Consider the following 21,745-nt stretch of genomic DNA (forward strand, 5'->3'; position numbering starts at 1 on the left):
GTGGTGCAGCAGGAGGGGAGCAGAGCACAGACCAACAGCTAACAACTGCTCACTGATGAGCAGGACTGGAGCAGTGTTCAGAGTAATGCCTGCTACCCGCGAAGCCTAAAAGGCGGCTCTGTGTTTGGATGCATAGCGCTGTCACAGAGTTGTTCTGCAGCACGGTGGGTGAGATCATGGAATATTGCAGTTTATTTGGGAATTTGGTAGTTTGTTACTACACCTGCTGTCTGAGGTTTAAAAGACACAGACTCTTTAAAGACTATAAACCTTCTAACTTGATCACCACAATGTGAAACATTTTATTGTTTCACTACAGAATCTGTTCTGTAGCTTGGTCAAATACTGACTCATCTTCATCAAATCATGAAAGCAAAATCATTCCAAACTATCTTTGGAAATCTAACTGAAATTCGTTGGGTTGGATAATTAATGCAGTTATGCAGAGAGATTATGTTAGAAGAAAATCATATGAAAGGATGCCTGAAAGGAACAGGAGCTTCTCTAAGTTGATCCATCTCGGATGAGATCTAGCAGCTTCCCACAACAGCCTCAGCTCCAACTGCTCCTGTTGGTATTCCCATAGTGCCAGCAGACTGGTTTACCACCAGAAGTGGTAGTTGACACCACTCTGTCAACTGCTGTGAGGTGGCTCAGTGCCATGCAGTTTAGGTGTGCTGCTGCATTATACTTCTTGATGCTGTGTATCACAGGGTACATTTTCCTGTCTACGCAAAATCATGATGATGTGAAAAAACCATGGTGTTCTTTGCAGACTCATGTTATCCCTCCTTGTTTTCCCCACAGATACTTACAGTTTGAGTTTGAATACTTATTTTAGTCATTTTTCCAAATATCAATATGAACAATTACCTTATTAACTTTTTAAAGCCTTTTTTCCACATGGAACACCAACCTGCCAATCTCGAGGGCCTTCCTTACTTGATTCCACATCACTAACTGATTATAATGCCAACAGTTCCGCTAATTTCTTCATTCTTTAGTGAAATGAGCTGCCCCATCTTTCAATATACAGAGGAGACAGGAAATGAAAAGGAGGGAAAGGGAAAAAAAGGAGACAAGGAAATAAGGGGCCTATGCTTAAGTGCAGCTATTTCAGTACAAACTTCCTTTCAGCCCTTGGATAGCTGAACCCAAGTCTATGGACTTCAGTCTCCTGAAAGATCTGGCACTTCACAAAAATTACTCTACTCCCTTGTGCGTCCCTCTGACCTTTACAAGGATGTAATGCTAGATGAAAACTTGATTTTTTTGGCTACTATTTTCACAAATAAAAAAAAAAAAAAAACGAAAAAACTTCATGTTTAAGGTGTTAAATACTTTTGCAGGTAGCCAAGTTGGCATCCACCAACCTGCATGTACATTTCAGAGGTGCAGGAATAAACGCCAGTGCTATAATTTGTTAAATGCTTCTGAGGAGCAGCAACTTCAATCACCACAAATTTTACATAAATTTAAATTTAAACTTTTCCGAAAACACCCAACCAAGGTTTTTCCATATGGGCTGAGAAGGCTTTTAGAAAACTTATGGCAGAAATCATTCCACTCCTGAGGAATTTTGAGATGTTAGCTTTTGTATGGTTCTCTTTGTTCTTTAGTAGAGATCTGCTAAAATTCAGGAATGAGTAAACTGAACATGACCACTCCTATCAGGAACCATGGAGCCCACTTTTCTCCACATTAAGGTACGTATCACTCTTTTTCCTGACAACAGTGATATTACTAGTTTATTTTTCACTTACCAGACATGAAGCTGGGCTACTAGAAACCATGAATTCAAAGTGTCAGGCATTTGGCATCCTTGAAGAGAGGGGGGAAAAAACACAAGAACAAAGCTAAATATTAATATGAATTTCATCACGTTTTGCACCGAAAGAGAAATTCACTACCCCAAAACCTAAATACATTTTAGTAATTTCATTTCTGACCCTACACAGTACATACATATCAGAAGCAAACATCATTTACTGTCAGACTTGTGCTTAAACTCCAGAACACGCAGCCACAGGACGCTGTAGATTCCAAAGATTTTGTGTGTTTTGATCTCACTTAGATAATATTTGGGAGTGGAGAATTAGACAAACATGTGGCTTCTAGCTCAGGAAGTCCCAAAGCAGTAGAGAATAAGAGGGAAATATCAATGGATGCTTTGCTCCATTCTTACACTCTAACAGGTACTGGCTGGATCTTTGCTCCTACTCTGCTGTTCTGATTTACTACACGGCTGTACAACGCACAGCACTCTGAGCATACCCTGCCTCTAACTGTTCTGCATTAGGATTAAAACCACCAACCAACCATAGCAACAATTTCTGTTTCCAGATTTAGTTCTACTCTCAGAGCTTCTGGGTTTGCAGAGATGGTCAGTCCACACGCGTGTTCACACCATGGATCTACATGTGCCATTAGGATGTGAGGCTGAAGATTTAGGCGATGTGGCACAGAAACCATATTCCTCTTCCTCATGCTTGAAAAGTGTGGATCTATGAGTTATGTGCACATTAAGTCCTTCAGCTCCTGTCAATCTCAAACCTACCTCCTAGGAAGTCACCTCTACATCTGTTTCCTGGGTAAGTTTTTAAGAGGAGTACCTAATGCAAAGGATCTTGATCACCTTGTCCTACCCACCACCTGGTCTTGTCTTCTGGACTTAGCTGTATGAAGGCCAGAGTATTCAGAAATGGACTCTCCAGTCAGATGTGCCCCAAGGAAGCCAACCTTATCTTTTCTATGTTTAATATATTCCTTTCCTGACTCCTATACTTCTTGTCTCTCAAGTCTTACCAAAGAGATTCACCTGGATCACGAAGCAAAACTTTTCACAGCCTCTTTCTTTTTATATGGTCAGGCAACCACCAGAACCACCAAACAACTCATCACTAGTCATCCCTCCCCAGAGAGATGACTCCATCAGTGCCTAGGAGGTGCCAAGCTTCAGCATCAGTGTCCATACATCACCTATGCCACCTCTAAGACAGTCTATGTTTGGAAACACTGGTTTCCCTCACCCTTCTCCCCTTTTGGCTCTCTCATTCCTATTAGAAATATTCATGTGCCTAGAAATGACTACTTTGACCTAAAGGCATGCCAAGACATCTCTAACTAGGGCAAGAGTACACAATGCTTGCATTATTCAAACCATTTCATTAAATGAAGGTTCCAGAGGCAAGACTCAGAGTAAAGCACTTAGTTCAACAGAGGTTTCTGAAGTAGAAGTTGCCATGTATCAGTCTCCCACCACAGAAATGACTTTTCAGTGGAAAGCAAAGCTCACACCTCTACTACTGGAAATACAGAAAGTTTTTAAAGCCCTATTCAGTACCCAGGAGGGGAGAATTTTTTCTTCTAACTTTCCAACTTCTATTTTTATAATTCATTTTTTAACTTCTATATTTGGACCGTCTACAGTGTAAATTTAAAGGTGGGATGGCTCCTTTAAAGCACCAAGCTTGCCCTCAGGTATCAGCTTTTTAAAAGGAATGCAATTATAAAATCTGGGGGGGTTGGAACACTTTATTCTGGGAAACTAACTGGGGAGAAAGAGCCATCCTCTAATGAAACAGAAAACTATTCCTTTCAAAATACAGTTAGACACAGAAAAAAACGTCTGATGATAAAGCTACCTACGAAATGACTGTGACTATTATCAGCTGGGGAATAAACCTGTGCACAGAACACATCCTGCTCACATGTCTGCATATGGTAAGAGACATGAATGCTCAGGATTATGAGGACGTACCTCTTCCTCCAGTCATACTCTGCACTTAAAATTCATCAGGTAAGGGACGCAAAACTTGAACGCAGACTTTCTTTCATGATAGATCATCTTTGCCACTATCACAATTTTAGGAAGGACGCAATGGGACAATATCCCCACTTCCTGCAAAAAAACAGTTCAGGTGCACTAAGTCAGTGTTCCCCTGTGCACAACAGAGAGCAAAGTGCCTGTAAGGCACCTGATGGGCTAAAGGAGACCAAGGAATCCAGAGACCTGGAGGTAAACTCCAGCCCTTTCAAGCTGCTCGGTGGCCCCACTAGAAGCCATGTGAAAGGCCATGTTTCCCTCACCACCTACTTTATGCCACGGCTGCTGTCCACCAGATCCTTCCACATGCCACTTGCATTCACTAACACATTAAAATAACTTAGTACACTTAAGTACAATAATAATAACTTAGCACACTTAGTACAAAACTGGGCCCTTTTCTTTCAGTTCACCAGAGGACATAATTGTCCAGTCCAGAAAACAGGTAGAGGAAGATAGTGAACATTTTCCCTTTGGCCACTACTCTGACTCAGCTGCCCATGGAACCACGACCTAAAGCTTCTATATCGGCAAAATCAATTAATCATGTAATTTGCGTTTTATGGGAATTACTTTTTAAATATGGATCACATGCCTGTTGAATTTTAGAGCTCATCTCCCAAACAACTGCAGCTCTAAGTAGATAGAAGTAACAGAAACTTCTTATATCTGTTTTCCTCTGAAAGCAATGATTTCTTTAGAACCACAACCATAGACACTGTGTGTGTTCCTAGAACACCAACACACTGTCAATCTCAGCAAAACAAATCATCTTGTTCCTTACCTAACAGCAGCCTCAAGCCAATGCAAACCTGTGTTTTCCTGGGTGTAAGTTCAGAGATGGACTGGCTACAACTTGTACTACAGACCAAAAATACAAGTAGTTCTGGAGAAAAGGATGAAACTTGAAGGAAAGGCTGCTTGCTATTTGTGATATGTGTAAAGTGAGGGGAAGCTCTGGGAATTTTCTCTTTAAAACAGTATGACAATATTAAGAATACAACTGAAGTCATTTCACCAGTCCTGAGCCTGAAAATCTGTGCCAGTATGTTTTCACAGATATCTTTTGAAATTCCTTTAAATTTTAATCTAGGGCAACATTTATATCTCTTTGCACAATTAATCTCTTAAGCAGAGATAGTGAAACCCCAGTTTAAAATAGCAAAGCCTCTATTTGAGAGGCAAATATGACAAACAGAAGAGAACTTATCTGAGAAAGCCTGGGAGGACACACAGTTGGGGAGAGGTATGTGCACAGGGAAAATGAGATTCTCCTTTTTTGATCACTAATGATGACTCCTACTGCTCACAGAGTTCTCTCACTCCTGCAACCACTGAAACCACATCACAGTTTTGGAAAACCTTCTGAAAACCACTGGAAAATCTTGCAGCAGCAAGCACTCACTGAGTGGTCCATCCATCAAATCCATGCCTATATACTTAAAGAAGGGACTTGTGTCTCTCTTCTACTCATACTCTCTACACAGTCAAGAGATGTCTTGGTTTAATGCTGTCGTGGTCAGTAAAACATAGAAAGTCTCTTAAGTTCCAGCCAGACCTGCCCCATCCATAATGAAGAGAGACAGGTAGGACACTGTGATCTAACTCTGTATAATAAATAAAGTTGTGCACCAGGATAGGGATGGTTTCATACCTGTATCTGAGTTATACTGGACCTTCTCACAACTGGTCATGGGACACGGTAGGATACAGAGACCATCTGACCACAGTAAAAAGGAAAGAGATACCTGGATTCATAGTTTAACCCACCCCTGGTAAGAAAAAAGGATATTCTGGGTTTTACCTATCCCACCCTTGCTCTTGTTCTCCATTGCAGCAGGCAAAAAAGTAACAATCCAGACTCCAGAGCCTACCCTTGAACCTTTGTCACTTCAGAGCTCAAGGTGATGCTGTAGTACCCTTGGCTTCTAGTTGACCACACACTGTTAGGGGCTGACAAGTCTTTTTTGCTGTTGTATTTATTGGTATAAATATATGTAATGAATTTTCATCAGAAGTTCTCCAAACACCAGCAAGCCCACCACTTACTGTTAAAAAATTCCTCATAGTCAGTTTTCTCCACACAGCACGTGTACATGCGCAAAGCTGCCACCTTAATCTTCTAAAGAGAAAGAAAAGACAATACTTGAAGTATTCATCATGAGAGGTACTGAACACTACTGGGTTTGTTAAATACATACACTAGCATTTGCTGAAAAGCTTTCTCCTGAGAATCACACTCACTTAAGGTTTTCAAGAGCACATTAAACTATTGTATCGCCCAGGAACGACACAAATAGAATCACACTTGCCTTGAGGCAAAAACGAATTCTTGAATGGCTTCTTCAATACCCTTCAAATCTAGTATAATATAATAGTATAATAGAATAGAATCATAGAATGGTTTGGGTTGGAAAGGACCTTAAGATCATCTAGTTCCAACCCCCTGCCATGGGCAGGGACACCTCCCACTAGACCAGTTTGCCCAAGGCTCTGTCCAACCTGGCCTTGAACACTGCCAGGGATGGAGCATTCACCACTTCTCTGGGCACCCTGTGCCAGCGCCTCAGCACTCTCACAGCGAAGAACTTCTTCCTTATATCTAAGCTGACCTTCCCTGTTTCAGTCTGAACCCATCACCCCTTGTCTTATGGCTACAGTCCCTGATGAAGAGTCCCTCTCCAGCATCCTTGTAGCCCCCTTCAGACACTGGAAGCTGCTCTGAGGTCTCCACACAGCTTCTCTGCTCCAGGCTGAACAGCCCCAATGTTCTCAGCCTGTCTTCTGTCATTACAGAAAAATAAATCAAACGGCTTTCCTTAGAGAGACTCCAAATCACAATTCCTGGTTTCCTCCAATAACTTTAACTGATGTATAACACTCCGTGTTTTGTGTAATTTAAGTTTTAAATCTCAAAGAAGTTAACACACCAGACAGAAGTATGTCCTAAAAATATCCTTTTTTTTTTTCCTACAAAAATGAAAATTGACCAACTAAGCTTCACAAGTGACCAAGGAACCCCAAGTGATGAATGACATGAGGTATACTCAGGTGCTTTGGCACTTATTTTGTTCTTGGCCTACCACTGCAGCACAAACACCTCCAGAGCATCATCTATAACCAAGATACATATGCTGAAGCTTCTAAGAGCACAATAACTGATAGCAAGGATCTTAAAGAGAATAGCTGCCACTCATTCCGGGGTTGGTTGTATTCTTTTTAGGGACATGACATCCACAAGGGCTCACCTCAGTGCTTGCTGTACTACAGAGATGAGCGCTCTGCCTACCAAATGACAGTTCAAATTATCCAGGTAATTCCTTTTGCCTCCTCCAACCAAAAGAAAAATAAGCAAGTTTCAACTGGTCTCCTCATGTGGCAACAGAGGACCCATTATTTTTCTTATTCAATAATCTCAGGTTTCTGTCACAAATCAAGTCTGCATCTAAACTTCTTGCAGTAAAATAATTCACACTGCTTGCTGGAGTTCTGAAGGATTCCTTTTAAAAGGAAATGCTGCCTGGCCTGGGAGTAGAGATCTCTCCAGTGAAAGCCATTGCCCCACACCAGGCATTACTAGACATTAAAAACATTGTAAAGAACAGTCCCTGCAATGCAGCCTTTAAGTAAAGGGGGTAATACTGGAGAAACTGGTGAAATTTAATCATGGAAGCTTTAGGGTGTAGAAGAGGTGTGGGGGAAGGGAGAAGAAAATGGAAAAAAAGCAGAGAAATATTAAGAAACTTCCCTAAGATCTCATAGAGAGCACTGGCAAGGCCAAAAATGAACTCACGTCTCTTGGGCCCTAACCACAAAATAACTCCCTCCAAATCCAAGCTCCCCAGCCAAAAGCAGGCAGTAAAGAGTAGCAATTAAGGAGAACTCTGAATCAACACTTCGAGCTAACAAGAAACTTTATTACAACAGTATGTATGCAAGCATACAGGAGAGAAACTACTCTCTCATGAGGTTTAGTATCACCTGATTAAAAGCAAATCCCTAAACCCTTAAACGTCAGTTATCTTTATATTTTCTTCGTAAGGAGCGAGATGCAATCAGCATTAGTCTCAGAGGTCCACTCTGCCTTGCAGATACTTGAAAGCACCTTAGGGGTTTTAATTCCTTCACAGTTGGGCTCAGCCCTTCTTTCAATCTTTTTCTCTCTCTCCTTGATACTGTGTTCTAGTTCAGAGCCAAGAAATTATGAATTTCAACTCCTGTGTTTTCCTTCTGCGTAAGGAACTCAAGGTGTCTCTTACAGAACTTGCAACTTTAGTCAATGTTAACAACTGCTTTATGAAAGGACTATTTAAAAACCATGAAAGAGGAGGACCTATATGTGACTGTCCCAGTCAGCTACTACTGACCAGTGACTCAAACAGCAATGAGAACACAGCTCACTACTGTCTGTTTGGGAGACCCTCCTGTCACAGAAACACACATACTGAAAGAGGTTCAGAGAAGGGTAACAAAAATCAAAACATGAAAGAGCCTCAGTAACAGAAACAAGTTAGACTAAGTCTCCTTAGTTCAGAGAAAGACTAAGATATTATGGAATATATAAGTCTATAAAATCACCAGAGGAAGGGAGAATGTGAACATACACTCCAAGGAAAGAATAATCACTTTAACAACAAAATTAAAAGGCACCAATTGATATCAACTGTACTTCTTCCCTTACTGGAGACTCAAGCTATGGAACTCCCTAATATTGAATGCTATGGGTGCTATAAACTTACAAGAGTTACAAGCACATGTGGACAAGTAGATATATATAGAGAGAGAGAGATAGATAGATAGATAGATAGATATTAAAGAAAAATGCCCAGTTTCATGCAGGAAGTCCTGAAACAAAGAACTGCTGGGGGCTGGAGGAGCACACGAGACAAGTATCAGAATATGCTTTTCCTGAAATTAAATTATTTCTAGATAACTGCAGTTGGTCACTGTTACAGAGAAGATGATGGTCTCTGGGGGTGTTTAACTTCAACAGCAACACTGTGATTGTGTTCTCCGGTGCAAAATGAAGTGATAAACATCTGAAGAAATTCATGAGGGTGTTAGACTCTAGAAACCAAATACAATATTCCTACTTAAGTCAATGATGGCAATGCATACAGCAAGATTCAAGCTATGGATTATTATTCCTCACATCACAAAACAGGTATTTACATGGGTAATAATTAGAACTGTTCCATTAAGTATTCCTCCTATCATAAGAAAATAGTGGGGGCCTTTTTGTTTGCTTTTTAGAACTCTGAAAGTATCAACCAACCAAAAGAATTATTAACTGAATGCTTTACCCATCTGCTATACTTCAGTGGTCCTGTGAAACCCAGTGCTTCTATTATCCTGGTGAAAGTGCCCACTTTCTCTTCAGATGGCTGCACGGAATCTTTTGCAGAAAGATGCTGTAAAATCAAAATATCGCATATTTCAGTCCTAGCAATTAAAACTGAGAAATCAGTTTAGTTAGAAAAGTTACAAGTTTAATACAGAACTTTAGGGGCTTTGCTTACTTTCTTTGTTCAACAAAACAAATAGATATTTAGGTCTTCTCTGCAAAATATTACACTGTTTCTCCTATGTGATATTCTTCTGTTTATGAATGCAAACACTGCAGAATTCTTTTGATAAAAGCAACCCATGGGAAGCCCGGACTCAAATAGTACAGAAACCTGCTTCCCACCCTCTGCCACATGTGATGGATCCAGTGAGTCTACTGACACGTATGTGAATATTTAAACCAATTTTTAGCACTTTCTCTTCAAGATTATCCCATGCAATACTCTTCTGCTCTACGCTACAAGTGACACCTAACCTGCCATCACAAGATAACTCCATAAGCGCCACTCCAGCCAGGAAACGACAGGATATGCAGAGTTCAGTGGAGAACTCACATCCCAATAACCACTCCCATAACAAACTCACTAAATCAACTTCCATCTCCTCCACAGGAACCAAAATCATACTAAACCCTCAGTGAATTTAGGCAGATTAATTTTACTACATGCCTCTCATATACAAATCCATTACGAAGTCTCCCTCAGTATGCATTTTTCGTTATGCAGAGGAAGTTCAGTTAAATACCAAAATCATCTGGATTCAACTGGTGTAAGCTCATCATCAAAAAAAAAGACTGATTGGAAAACAGTTTTTTCCAAGAAATGCCATGATTCTTGCTCCATTATTCTGCAAGTCTGCCTGGACTAGCTCAGGAGATGGACAGGGGATTTAAGCAGTGCGTGTAGTCTGGTTCAACCTACAGATAGAGGTACGCAGTTCATCCTGCCAGTGCTAGGACCGCAGCCAAATGCAATTCACAGTCCAAAAAGCATATATAAAATCAGATATAGGAAATATATAGAGGAAAATTCAAAACTATGTTTTAGAACTCACTCAAAACAAGGTCATCAAAACACTGAAAGGGACATAAGCCCAGTTCAGGTTGACTTGCCTGCTCTGGATCCGAAACTCAGTGCTCAAAGCAAACAATCCTCTTCATTTTGACACCAAATATAAAAATTAAACAAGTGGAGCTCACCATTAATTCTGAACCACTTTACACCAGGAATGCATTACCAACCTTATCTACACTGTTGTAAACTGCTTCCTCTCTGGTCATAAATCCTGCCTGCCTTCTTACACCAGGGCTACTATAATCAGGAAGTTTCCCAATTCATCTTCCAGACTCTGCACCCCTCTCCTAGCTCCATCCAATACAGCAAAAGCAAATCTCTGACCCCTGCCTTGAAGACCTTCATGCCACTCCTGGCTTGTTAGATCTACCACCTTGTCACCCATTGCTCTCCCAGATCTGCTCTGCAAATGATGCTTGTGCAGGTATAAGAGGGGTGTTACAGGCAGGCAGTTCTTTCCTTCCACACATCTCCTTGCTTTCCTTCGTTTTGTCTATCCATATCAAAATAACCATTTAAAACTATTTCTCAGTATTTACCTCTAACTCTACACCAGCAAAATACACAATCAGGCAGACAGCAAACTGGGAGTGTGGTTTCTATGCAGGCTTTACCCATCCATCCCTAACTTTCGTTTTCCTCCTGTCCTCCCATTTCTCATGTACACATTCCATTTTGCCATTTCCTTCACAATGAGTTAACAGGAGCAGGATATTTATTAGTTGAAAGACACTGACTCCCTTGGATTAAGTGCTAAACTGATCTTATGGAGAAGATTCATGCTCCAGAAAACTTCTATTCCAAGACAAAAGACAATAAACGTAAGACATGCAGAGACTACAAATTAACAAAATACTACATATGAACAGTAAATAAATTATTACACAATAATTAATTATTAGCAGTAGATTGTATGACAATTTTCAATGTTTAGCAGACAGCAAAACTGTCCATCACACATTACTGCCAAGCTAAAGAACCAGGAAACATTTTGTCACTTCATGTATGGGGCAACTTCTCTGTTTCCCTTTTTAAAGAAAGGAACATCTGCCCCCACCCCAATAACTCCTCTCCTTAACTTAGCTTTTTCCTCATTGCAAAGAAGCCCTCAGGCTTATCATTGGAATCTTCACCCCAGATAACCCAACTGTAACTGCATCTCCCTACGCTAGCACTTCATTTTCCGGAGAGGAACAGAAAGCACTTCTCAAATGACTGGATCCATTGCTCACATTATTCTAAAACATTTTATATAAAAGTTGAATCATCTCATACATGACTTGAAAAGTGTTTTGTACCAGTGCCTGTGTAATCCCTAGCACAATGTTCCTTTCAGGCAATAAAAACCCCAAACTCTTCTAACCTTATGTGTATTGGAGAACGATCTGCTTTGCTGTGTAATGGCTCCGTTGGCTTGAATCAATCCACCACAGGATTCAGACAGTGGGAACTGGCCAGGCTTGTGTCTCTAGTAAAAATGATCAAAGAAAACAGAAAAAAAGAGAAAAAAGATGAAGAGAGCATTGACACAATTTTACACCAATTACTCTCAGTTCCCTTGGTTTGCTTCCAAGTGAATTACAGCTTAGTCTAACCCTGAAAACATTACATTACAAAACCCACAAATTTATTATCGTAACTGTTGCAAACAAAACAGTTGTCCATGCTTAATGCTCCACAACACACATTTTGTAGTGTTCATAAATGTACTGATGGAATTGACTGGAGAACACTCCACTCTCCACACCCACCAGCTATCTGCTTTGATTTTTCTCACACACTACTTCTAATTACAGGTTTTGACTCTTAATAAAGAATAATTCTTTTTCCTGGCCTTGCAGAAAAACAGTTCATGCTATTTTTATCTACAACTTTATAGTCCATTCAATTGTCTTTGTGGCCAAGACTTGAGAAAAACAAATTACACATAGAATCCCAGACTGGTTTGGGTTGGAAGGGACCTTAAAGATCATCCAGTTCCAACCCCCTGCCATGTGCAGGGACACCTTCCACTAGAGCAGGTTGCTCCAAGCCCCTGTGTCCAACCTGGCCTTGAACACTGGGCCAGGGATGGGGCAGGCCAGGGATGGGGCAGCCACAGCTTCCCTGGGCACCCTGTGCCAGCGCCTCAGCACCCTCACAGGGAAGAACTTCTGCCTAAGAATTCATCTTTAACCCTCTGTCAGGTTAAAGCCATTCCCTCTTGGCCTGTCCCTACAGACCCTTGTCCAAAGCTGCTCTCCAGTTTCTTGTCAGCCTCTTTAAGGCCCCTCCTTATTTTCCATGTGCCTTAGCATAGTTTCCAGGGGGATCTGCTCCATGATTTTGCCAGGCATCAAGGTAAGACTGACCGTCCTGTAGTTCCCTGGGTCTTCCTTTTTTTCCCCTTTTAAAAATGGGGGTTATATTTATCCTTTTCCAGTCAGCAGGAGCTTCACCAGACTGCCACAACTTCTCAAATATGATTGGTAATGGCTTGGCCACTTCATCTGCCAATTCCGTTAGGACCCATGGATGCACCTCACCAGGTCCTATAGGCTTGTGCACCTTCTTAGATGGTCTCGAACCTGATCTTCATACGATTTGTATCTTAGAGCTACTGCACAAGAAAGAAAACTATCAAGTAGGAGTGAGTGAGATGTCTAGGTAAGAAGCTGCGCACTGAACAGAACACCTATCATAGCCTCCCAGCACAGCCAGATTAACAGCAACTTGTTATGAATAAATTCAAACAAAGTAAATACACTGGTTTCTTCAGAGCAGTCATCCCAGAAGTCTACTGAATCTACTGGTGGCTCAGAGTGAGCCCAACTTTATCAATGAACTTCACACAACTGCTCATTTCCTTCTCTACTCCCCACATCTTATGCTACTTGGTACGGACTGGTGCTTTAACAGTATGGTGTGTCACAAAATCACAGCCAATTTTCCCAGGATTGGAAGTCTTATCTGAGAAAAGACATCCAAGCCAAAAAGCTCACAGGTAAACTTCTAACTCTTTAAGTCATGGTTCTATGATACAAGCTGTAATACACATGGAGACAAGGAAAAGGCTTAATCTCTCATTTCATTGCATGTAAGAAGGAAACACTAACAGTATACTATGATTTGTTCAGAGAGCCTGCATCTACTCTCATTTCCTACACATTTTTCCCCTCATTATTAACTGCTCTTACAAGATGTTCTAGTTAATTTTCTATGGGCAGACACAATCTGACACCATGCATCCTGTTACAGAACTGGAAGCAAAACTGCAAAGCTGTACTTTCCACTGAAACAACACTACTTAATGTTGTGCTGTGCCAGGTAAACACATCATCAGTACTAGAAAGTCCAACACTACTGTACAGTGGAGGTGTTCTTTAAAATAAAGTGCTGGAAATTACATGCCATCATGACTAGCTTGTAAGAGCTGCTTTGGAAGAATGACACCTACATTTGGAGTTCCACATTTAGTCTACTCACAACAGATCATTTGGATCCACTAAATGACTGGAATGAAGACAACTGTGTATTGAAGAGTAGGACCTCACCCTTTTAGCACCAGAAAGCTTTTAAGCTGCCTTGATATTTCAGCAATACACAGTGAAGACATCACTTCTGGAAGCCTCTTTATTTAAAAAAAAAAAAAAAAAACCCACGAGTTTTTCTTCCTAATTTAAACTTACCCCATTTTTTACACACTTTAACATATTCTGATATCCTACCTGGAAAGTACTGTAGAGCATCTGTCTACACTGGCCTTGGACTGTGGTTGTCTGTAGTAATCCGCTGCATGCTGCTATCCATTGAGTTACTCCAGTCTGGCAGTTCTGGAACAGAGACCAGCAATGAAGAAAAGGACCTTAATACTCAAAAAACTTTGAACTGTCCTCCTGCTTCCACAAGTTTTAGTCATTTATACTACAACCCTCAGATGAAACTCCCTACTTGCGCTTGAAAGAAGCATGAATTTTGATTTTAAAACAATCTTACCTTGCAGTACAAGCACACAAGCCAAGTTTGGCGGCAGAACCAGAGCAGTCAAAAGAAAAGGTGGGCTGTCTACATCATAACACTACACCACAATTTTTATATCTACACAATAAATTCAAATGCTTAAGAAGCATTCTTCAATTGACTGAGTGGTCTCTAAAAAGCCCTCATCCAACTCTTCGCTTCTATGCACCTTTGTCTTACTTTTCTCAGGCGCAGCCAAGAATTTCAATATTTCAAAAGCATATATTGTCCCAATAAATTCCAGTGAAGATCATAATTTTCTGTAATGAAAATGTCAGATTATATGGAAAAGAGGCAGGGATTTCTTTGCCTGCACTGTCTTTGCACCTTTCATTTTGTGCAGTATTTAAGTTAGTACAATTTTTCCTCCTTCACACATATTCCACATTAATACTGGAAATAATGTATACATTATCAGAATGGTTAAGCTTCTTTCTACTAAAAATAGCTTCATTTTCAACTGACCACAAAGATGATTAAAGAGATTGAAGCATCCGACATACAAGGAGAAGTTTAGCTTTGAAAAGACTCCAGGGAAATCTCATCAATTTGCATAAATACCTCAAACTCTTCTTTGTGGTACCCAGTGAAAGGACGACTATGAGACTAGCAGACGTGCCCAAAGATTAGGAAAAACACATACAAAACCAACTCGAGCTCCTGTTCCCTGCTTTCTGTACCTGCAGAGTACAGAAGACCTACAGAGACCTGTACTGTCCCTCGGCACTGTCTCCTCAATACCTCACAGAGCTGCACTTGGAATCCATTTAATTAATTGAATTGGGCTTTTAAAAACTGTGAGAGGACAGATGCTCTGCCGTAACAAATGTGATTAGTGTTCACTACTACCTTTCCACTTCTACTGTAGTGATACTAAGTTTCTGCTCTTTCTCTGTAACACCACTACCCAGCAAATGAAATTATGAAAATCATGTATTTCTATCCAAAAAAGACATTTCAGCTGTGTACCACAAAGTACTTCTTAAGGTAATCCAGTGCTCTGATATAAGCAGTTTAATAAACACTTAAGTGAGAAAGAAAATACAGCATTTTTAATAAATAATTACTACAAGATTCCAAGGCATCTGACAATCTTTTTGAGGCTTTTTCTTTGTAACATGAAGGAAAACATGCCTAGGTTGCACTATGTCTTAGAGCTTGAATATATGGAGTTTATAGCTATTGAAAAGCACTACCACAACAAAACTGGACAGAGACATAGAAAAATACAAAAAAAGCATATCCACATTTAAAAGGTGAGGCATGATAAACAAATAAGTAATAAAGACAACAGCAGAAGGTACCAAGCATAACCTGAACAGGATTACTCAGGAATAGCCCACACAGTGCAAGCACCTCCTGCAGCCAGCTGCCTTGTCAAGATATAGATGAAAGGATACCACTATGGTCTTCTAAATCCTCCTGGCAACCATTAAGAAAGCCTTAGGTATCAAACAATTCATCCAGATCTCTTCTTAGCTAAAGAACAGCTTTAATGATAACACTTTAATGGTAATGGCAGTAAGAACTAGTAGAGCTGAAATGTTTGGACAATAATCACAACTGTATCATATGCTATGAGCTCCTGAGAAGACTTAGTTTGCCAGACGAATGCCAGAAGCAGCTGGGAGAGGAGTTACCAGGGACAAGTAAGCCTAAAATACAAGTCGATCACCTTCTGTAAGCAGGTTCTCATTGCAAACTGCACCCTGGGGGTACAGCTACACAGACAGCTGAACTCATTCGTGCTGCCACAGTTCTGCTGCTCCAGCATTTGGAGCATAGTGGACAAGAAAAACGCTGGAGGAGGCAATGGTAAGCAACAGTGGAAAGACCTGAGCAAGGAGAAAGAATACAGAAAGAACAGGAGGAGGAAGCAGTAACTCCAGCTCACTGCATCTGGGTTGCTGTCAGGCAGGTTTGCTCTCATGTGCCTCCAGGTATAGAGCTCAAAGGACAGGTCACAGCATGCCTGTAAAACCCACACCCTGAGACATCAGTTCCAAGACCTTAGTGAATTGATTTCCTAAGTGGGCACTGACTAAAGGCCTTTCATCTTCCTGACAGATGTGTCTCCATCAAGCCAGCACTGTATTTGTGTTGTGGCAGAATATCAGACCCAGACAGAAACTTCTCTATTTTAGGCTGTGCTTAACAGTGGTATCCAGCTACAAAGACTTGAAGGGCTAATAGAAAGGGAAAAAATGCACACAAATGCATGAGAAAGGACTTGTGTAATTAATAATCCACTCTCACTCATTCACAGGAACCCAATCCCTTCCACTTCACACAGAAATCACAATCTTTATATTATCCTTGCTATCAAACACCTCTGAAGTGAGAAGGGACTCTCTAAATGACAATCCCCACCCCACAGGCAACAAGAAAAGTACCCGACTGAAGAAAAAGCCAAATTCTCAAGCCCCGATGAGGAGCACTAACGCACTGCACAGTTCTTACATAAACTCAAACTGTGAAGGATAAGCTGCCCCCGTTTCACCACAGAGCGCTGCCGGAGAGCGGGAAGAGCCGCTGGTGCCGCCGCCCCCCTCCAAACACACAGCGGGTGCCCTTACTCCGCCGGGCAGCCTCGTCCTTTAGCGCGGGCTGGGACAGGGCAGGGGCGGTCCGCGGGCACGGCGGGACCGCGCGGCGCAGCCCCGGGCAGGGCAGCAGCGGTGGCGCTGGGACACCGCGCGGGGACGCGGGGACGCGCCCGGCCGCACCCGCCGCTCATCCTCACGGCGGAGGAGGAGGCGACCCCGGCCGGCGGCACTCACCACGGCCCGCACCAGCGCCGCCATGGAGCCTCCCGCCGCTTCCGCCGGCGCGGCCCCTTCCGCCCGCCGGCTGCGCATGCGCGGGGCGGGACGCGCGGCTGAGGGGAGCGGGGTTGTGAGGAGGGAGATAGAGGGAGGGCGAACCGCTCCTGAGTATGGGCTGGGGCTTGGTTCGGGGCCGGGAAAGGTGGCACACCCGTGCCGTGGCCAGCCCTCTCCTCAAAGGCTAGACTCATAAGTAATCCGTGGCAGCAGAGAGGGCAGTGTGGGAGCAGCGGTGGTTTCCCCTGGCTTTGACCTGGCCATACTGGTTGCCCCAAGCAGGAGATGGCATCTCTGTGAGCCTGCATAGGTGCCACCGTGGGGATTTCACAGCAGTAGCATCAGGAGAACATGGCAGAGCCCCTCGTGCCGGTGCCGCACATAGAGTCAGCGCTCTGCCGCCAGGAGCAATCCCAGCTGCTGCTGCTCTGTATTCCCTGCTCCTTCCTTCTGCTGGCACCTGCTTTCATGAGGCCACAGAGTGAACCTGAGCAGCAGCCCAGCGGGTTAAAAGGAGCTGGCTTGTTTTGCCACGTTAGCCTTAATCTGGATCACATCCACATCACCTCACAAATGTTAGTCCTGGTACACAGAAGGCTGGTGCAGATGTGAGCAAGAGCAGCTGGGGAAGAGAACAGGGCTGCTCTCTTCAGCAGCACTGCCGTCTTAGAGGGCTTGGGGAACTATAATATTCTACTCTTCTCTTTCCCAGCATATTTACAGGGATGTCAGCTTCTCAAGAGGGCAGTAGCAGCCGCTTTAATGGCCCTGAAAATCCAACAGTAGTCCTTAGAAATCTTTCATATGTTCTTAAATATCAGGCCTCGGGGGGCCAATGGAATCATCTGCTCAGACTTCTTGTCCACAGGCACCCCTGATCCCTGTGCTTGCAGTCAGTCTTCTCTGAGATGTTCTGACTCACCACAGCTAGCTGCTGCAATAGGTTTAACTGAACCCGACATGTTTAAGTGTACAAGTTGTTCTGGTGTAGGGCTAGATGTTGAGCAGCACAGGGAACTGTAGATCTGTGTCAGGGACATGCTATGTTTCATTTCATTCTTGAGCCTGCAGCTAGTTCTAGGGAGGAAAGTTAAAACTAAATCTGCTTCTTTCTGTTTGCTTAGCTGTCCTCTGTATATTAGACTCAAAGCAATATTAAATGCCATTGTTAAAAGCAAATCTTTTGTGAGAAGGCGATGGAGGAGAATGATTGCACTTTTCTGAAGCCTCCTCTTTGCCATTAGTGAGTTAAATGTAGCTCAAGAACCTCTACAGTGTGTGTTTGCACAGAGAAAAGACTTCTGTCGGTAGCAGAAAGAGTCTCATGGAGGTGTGCCATAGTCTGTCCACCATCGCGGACACTTTCTAACTCAGAGCTGCGTGCATGATAAGTACGCTGAGTGCCAGTTTCTGACACTCACCTGGGTTTGCATCACCTAATCCTCCACAGGAGGATTTTGACACCTTCCAGTTGGAGAAAATTACTGTCTTACCTATAACTCCTCCACCTCCATAGGAGAGGTGTTTCATCCCTCTGATCATGGCCTCCTCCAGACTCTCTCCATCAGCTCCACATCCCTCTTCTGTTGTTGCCCCAGAGCTGGATCGGGACTGCAGGGGGGGTCTCCGCAGAGCACAGCAGAGGGGCAGGATCCCCTCCCTGACCTGCTGCTCATGCTCTGGGGGTGCAGCCCAGCACACAGTGGGGTTCTGGGCTCAAGCACACACTGAAGCCGAGTCATGAGGAGCTTCTCATCAATCAACACCCGCAAGTCCTCAGGGCTGCTCCGTCTAGTCTCTGACCAGCCTGTAGTTGTGCTTAGGATTGCCCTGACCCAGGTGCAGGACTTGAACTTCATGAAGTGCCACAAGAAAGACAGGAAGAGAGGCATAGGCCCCTCTAACATAATTGCGATGACCACCCCCAGAATGAAAAATTCAGATTAAAATCCCTACATCTTAATCAGGGCAAAACTTGAAGATTGATGGTATTGCACAGAAGTACCCCAGCCTAGGTCACTGGCTGTTCTCCATGGGGAGAGTGGGACAAAGGCTCTGTATTTTGCCCAGCAATTCCATGCTGGTCTCAGAGTGCCACCTTGTCAAATCTGTGTATTTATCTACCCTGAAACTTCAGTTTTGAGAAACTGTCATTTTTACACGAAGAAGTGTTGTCAAAATGTTCCAGGTGGGCAATGATACTTACATGATTTGCTGTGTTCTAGGTTATGGTAGAGACTGAGACTTTATTCTGGGTTGTTACATTATTCCTTGATTGGCATAATTAATTACAGACATCTCCAAATCCTGTAGGTATGCAGCTAAAAAGATCATCTAGACCATCCTTCACTTCCAGTACTAAACATACTGGGATCCCTCTGGTGCATGTTTCCCTGACCTGCACCTAAAAATTTTGGTAAGGGGATTCCCAGCTTCCATATGAAGCTTGTTCCAATCTTTCACTGTGAAAGTTTTCTCATAGTTAACATGAAGATGCCCATTGTTCTCCCTTTGATGTCAAGTTCCTAAAGGTACTAGGAAAGAGCAGAATATGGCTAATACTTTAAGAAATCAGCCTGAGGCTGTTTGCTGTGAGAAGCATTGAAGAGATGTGGAAAAACTTGGCTGGATGTTCTGGAGATAAGGGTTCATATCACAGCCCTGTGAGATTTTTCTTACATAGCTTTTATCAGATTACTTGTTTTTTCACCCGGTTAATGGATATACACATATTTCCTCAGAATAAAAAATAATTAAACAGTTTTGGTTGCTTGTTTTGGATTTTTTAAAGTAGCTTATTGTAGTGCCATCAGAAATAAGCACAAATGGGCACATGGAGACTATGTTATCAAAAATACAAGACACAGCATGATGAGCCAGCAATCCAGGTCCTGTGTGTCCTCTGCTTATCTCTGCCTTGAGGAACACTTATGTCTTTCAGAGTGAGCAATACAGTACTGAAATGACAAAGGGTTGCACCCAAGAACTTAGCACAGTGAGAACTGTCTGATCCGTCAGGCTGGAACCTCCAGGTTTAATCTTTCCTGAATTTTCCACTGTTCAGACTTCAGAGGCAGGCACTTCTATGATCTCTTCTGGTATTTTTTACTTGCCACATTTCCTCCTCTCCAGCAGTGACAATGTTCTGTGCAGACCACTCTGCACTGAGACTTTCTCTTTGTAACTCACCACAAAGCAGATTTTCTGTGTGTGTTTTTAATCTGTGTATTTCTGACCACTTTCAAAAGACTTTCCATACACTGCACAGAGGTTCTTGGCTATTGTGGTCCTGAGATTACATGTGCATTTAACCTCTCCCAAGCTGGCGCAGTGGTCATTAATACACTTCTGTTTCTTTTTTTTACTTAATTAACAGGGAATGATAACTACCTTTTAAACAAAGGCATTTACAAATATTTGATGTTCCTGTCCTTGTAATTTCCTATCTCGCATAATTTTACTTCAGATATTATCACAGAACATGCTTTTCCCATTTTCACACAGAAAAGCACACTGATCATTTTTATGTTGGCCTGTGGGTTTGTATTTTAAAATGTACCTATGCAGGTTAATCAACCATTTTGAAATACTCTAAATATATAAAATCCCACAACAACGTCTCATATTTTTCTCTTCTCAGTCATATGAAGAATCAAAATCAACTTGATAAGGCAATTGTTAGCCCAACATTTGCTGGGTAGAGCTCCCTCCTTCTGAAAAACAAACATACTTTAGACTATGGCAAAAGTACCGATCTTTTAACTTCAGTCTTTCCTCTGCTCAGTCTAGAATTCCTGTCTAAGTGCAGATTGAGAATTACATTAATTTTCCTTCTTAACCATCTGCTCCTGCTTCTGCAAAAGGAAAGTCAAAAGAAATCTCATGACAATATGGGGAAATAGGATCTCTCCATGTTACCTGGGACAAGCAGGGCTGGGGCGCTCCAGATAACGAGAGGAAAAGTAGTCCATATGGGTATTCCAGGACACTCTGGAGATCATGATAAAGAGAAACCCAATTGCAAATGCTCAGTTCAGGTCCAGCAGGTCTTATTAACTGTGGTTCAGTGCCAATATTGCAAGACTGCCAGCTGGCCCCTGCAGCTATTTGAGTGTCTTTGCAGCAGACTTTCCCAGTGCTCCAGGTTCTGAAAGGGCCTTGTATGTATCCAGAGAGCCAGTGCAGGTCTGGCACTACATCCTGTCTAATGCTCCCTTTTAGGACTTGAAGCGTAGATCAGTAATATCAGACCCTTGGAGCCCTGGTACATGTGGATTGACTTCTTCCAGAATGATGTCTCTGCACTGCTTTTACCAGAACTCCGAGTTCCAGAAATGCAGTGAGGGGCCATCTGATTGCATGGGGAAATCCGAGTTCCACTGGATTTCTAGCTCTGGCTGGGTGCTGAAGGCAAATGGCATTTCTAAGGTTGAACTGGTAGTTTATATATACTTCACTTTTGCAGAGTTTTTCTCCTTTGCATACAGACTGAATTTGGACACTTTGAGACCAAGTCCACCTTTAGGGTGATGTAACAAGCTGGAAAAGAACTTTTAATGGAAGCTAATTATATCTTTAGCAACTTAAAGATGCTTAGTCCTCCCTATAAAATTAAATACTCAGTTTGGGGTGTCAGTGTGCATACTTTTGCTACTGTTGTTTCCCAGGATAAATGCTAT

The 21,745-nt window shown here is 42.4% G+C and overlaps 1 protein-coding gene across 3 annotated transcripts in view; it reads right to left on the minus strand.

Annotated features, from left to right (window-relative positions):
- LOC115615112 (ubiquinol-cytochrome-c reductase complex assembly factor 1) overlaps positions 1-17,083 on the minus strand; it is a 41,228-nt gene extending 24,145 nt beyond the window's left edge. Inside the window, exons 1-6 of one of the 3 annotated variants that reach the window (XM_030502865.1) lie at positions 17,025-17,083; positions 13,953-14,057; positions 11,609-11,713; positions 9,130-9,237; positions 5,876-5,948; positions 1,764-1,821 (exon numbers count right to left, since the gene is read on the minus strand). In XM_030502865.1, the coding sequence (XP_030358725.1) occupies positions 1,764-1,821; positions 5,876-5,948; positions 9,130-9,237; positions 11,609-11,713; positions 13,953-14,057; positions 17,025-17,048 (473 nt within the window). In that variant the 5' untranslated portion in view covers positions 17,049-17,083. Of the gene's footprint in view, positions 1-1,763; positions 1,822-5,875; positions 5,949-9,129; positions 9,238-11,608; positions 11,714-12,513; positions 12,547-13,952; positions 14,058-16,820; positions 16,893-17,024 lie in introns of those variants that run through there. The other 2 variants (XM_030502867.1, XM_030502866.1) reach the window with 2 other exon arrangements.
- Between the last annotated feature and the right edge of the window lie 4,662 nt (positions 17,084-21,745).

This window comes from Strigops habroptila, chromosome 13 (assembly GCF_004027225.2).
Source record: "Strigops habroptila isolate Jane chromosome 13, bStrHab1.2.pri, whole genome shotgun sequence".
NCBI classification, from domain to species: Eukaryota; Metazoa; Chordata; class Aves; order Psittaciformes; family Psittacidae; genus Strigops; species Strigops habroptila.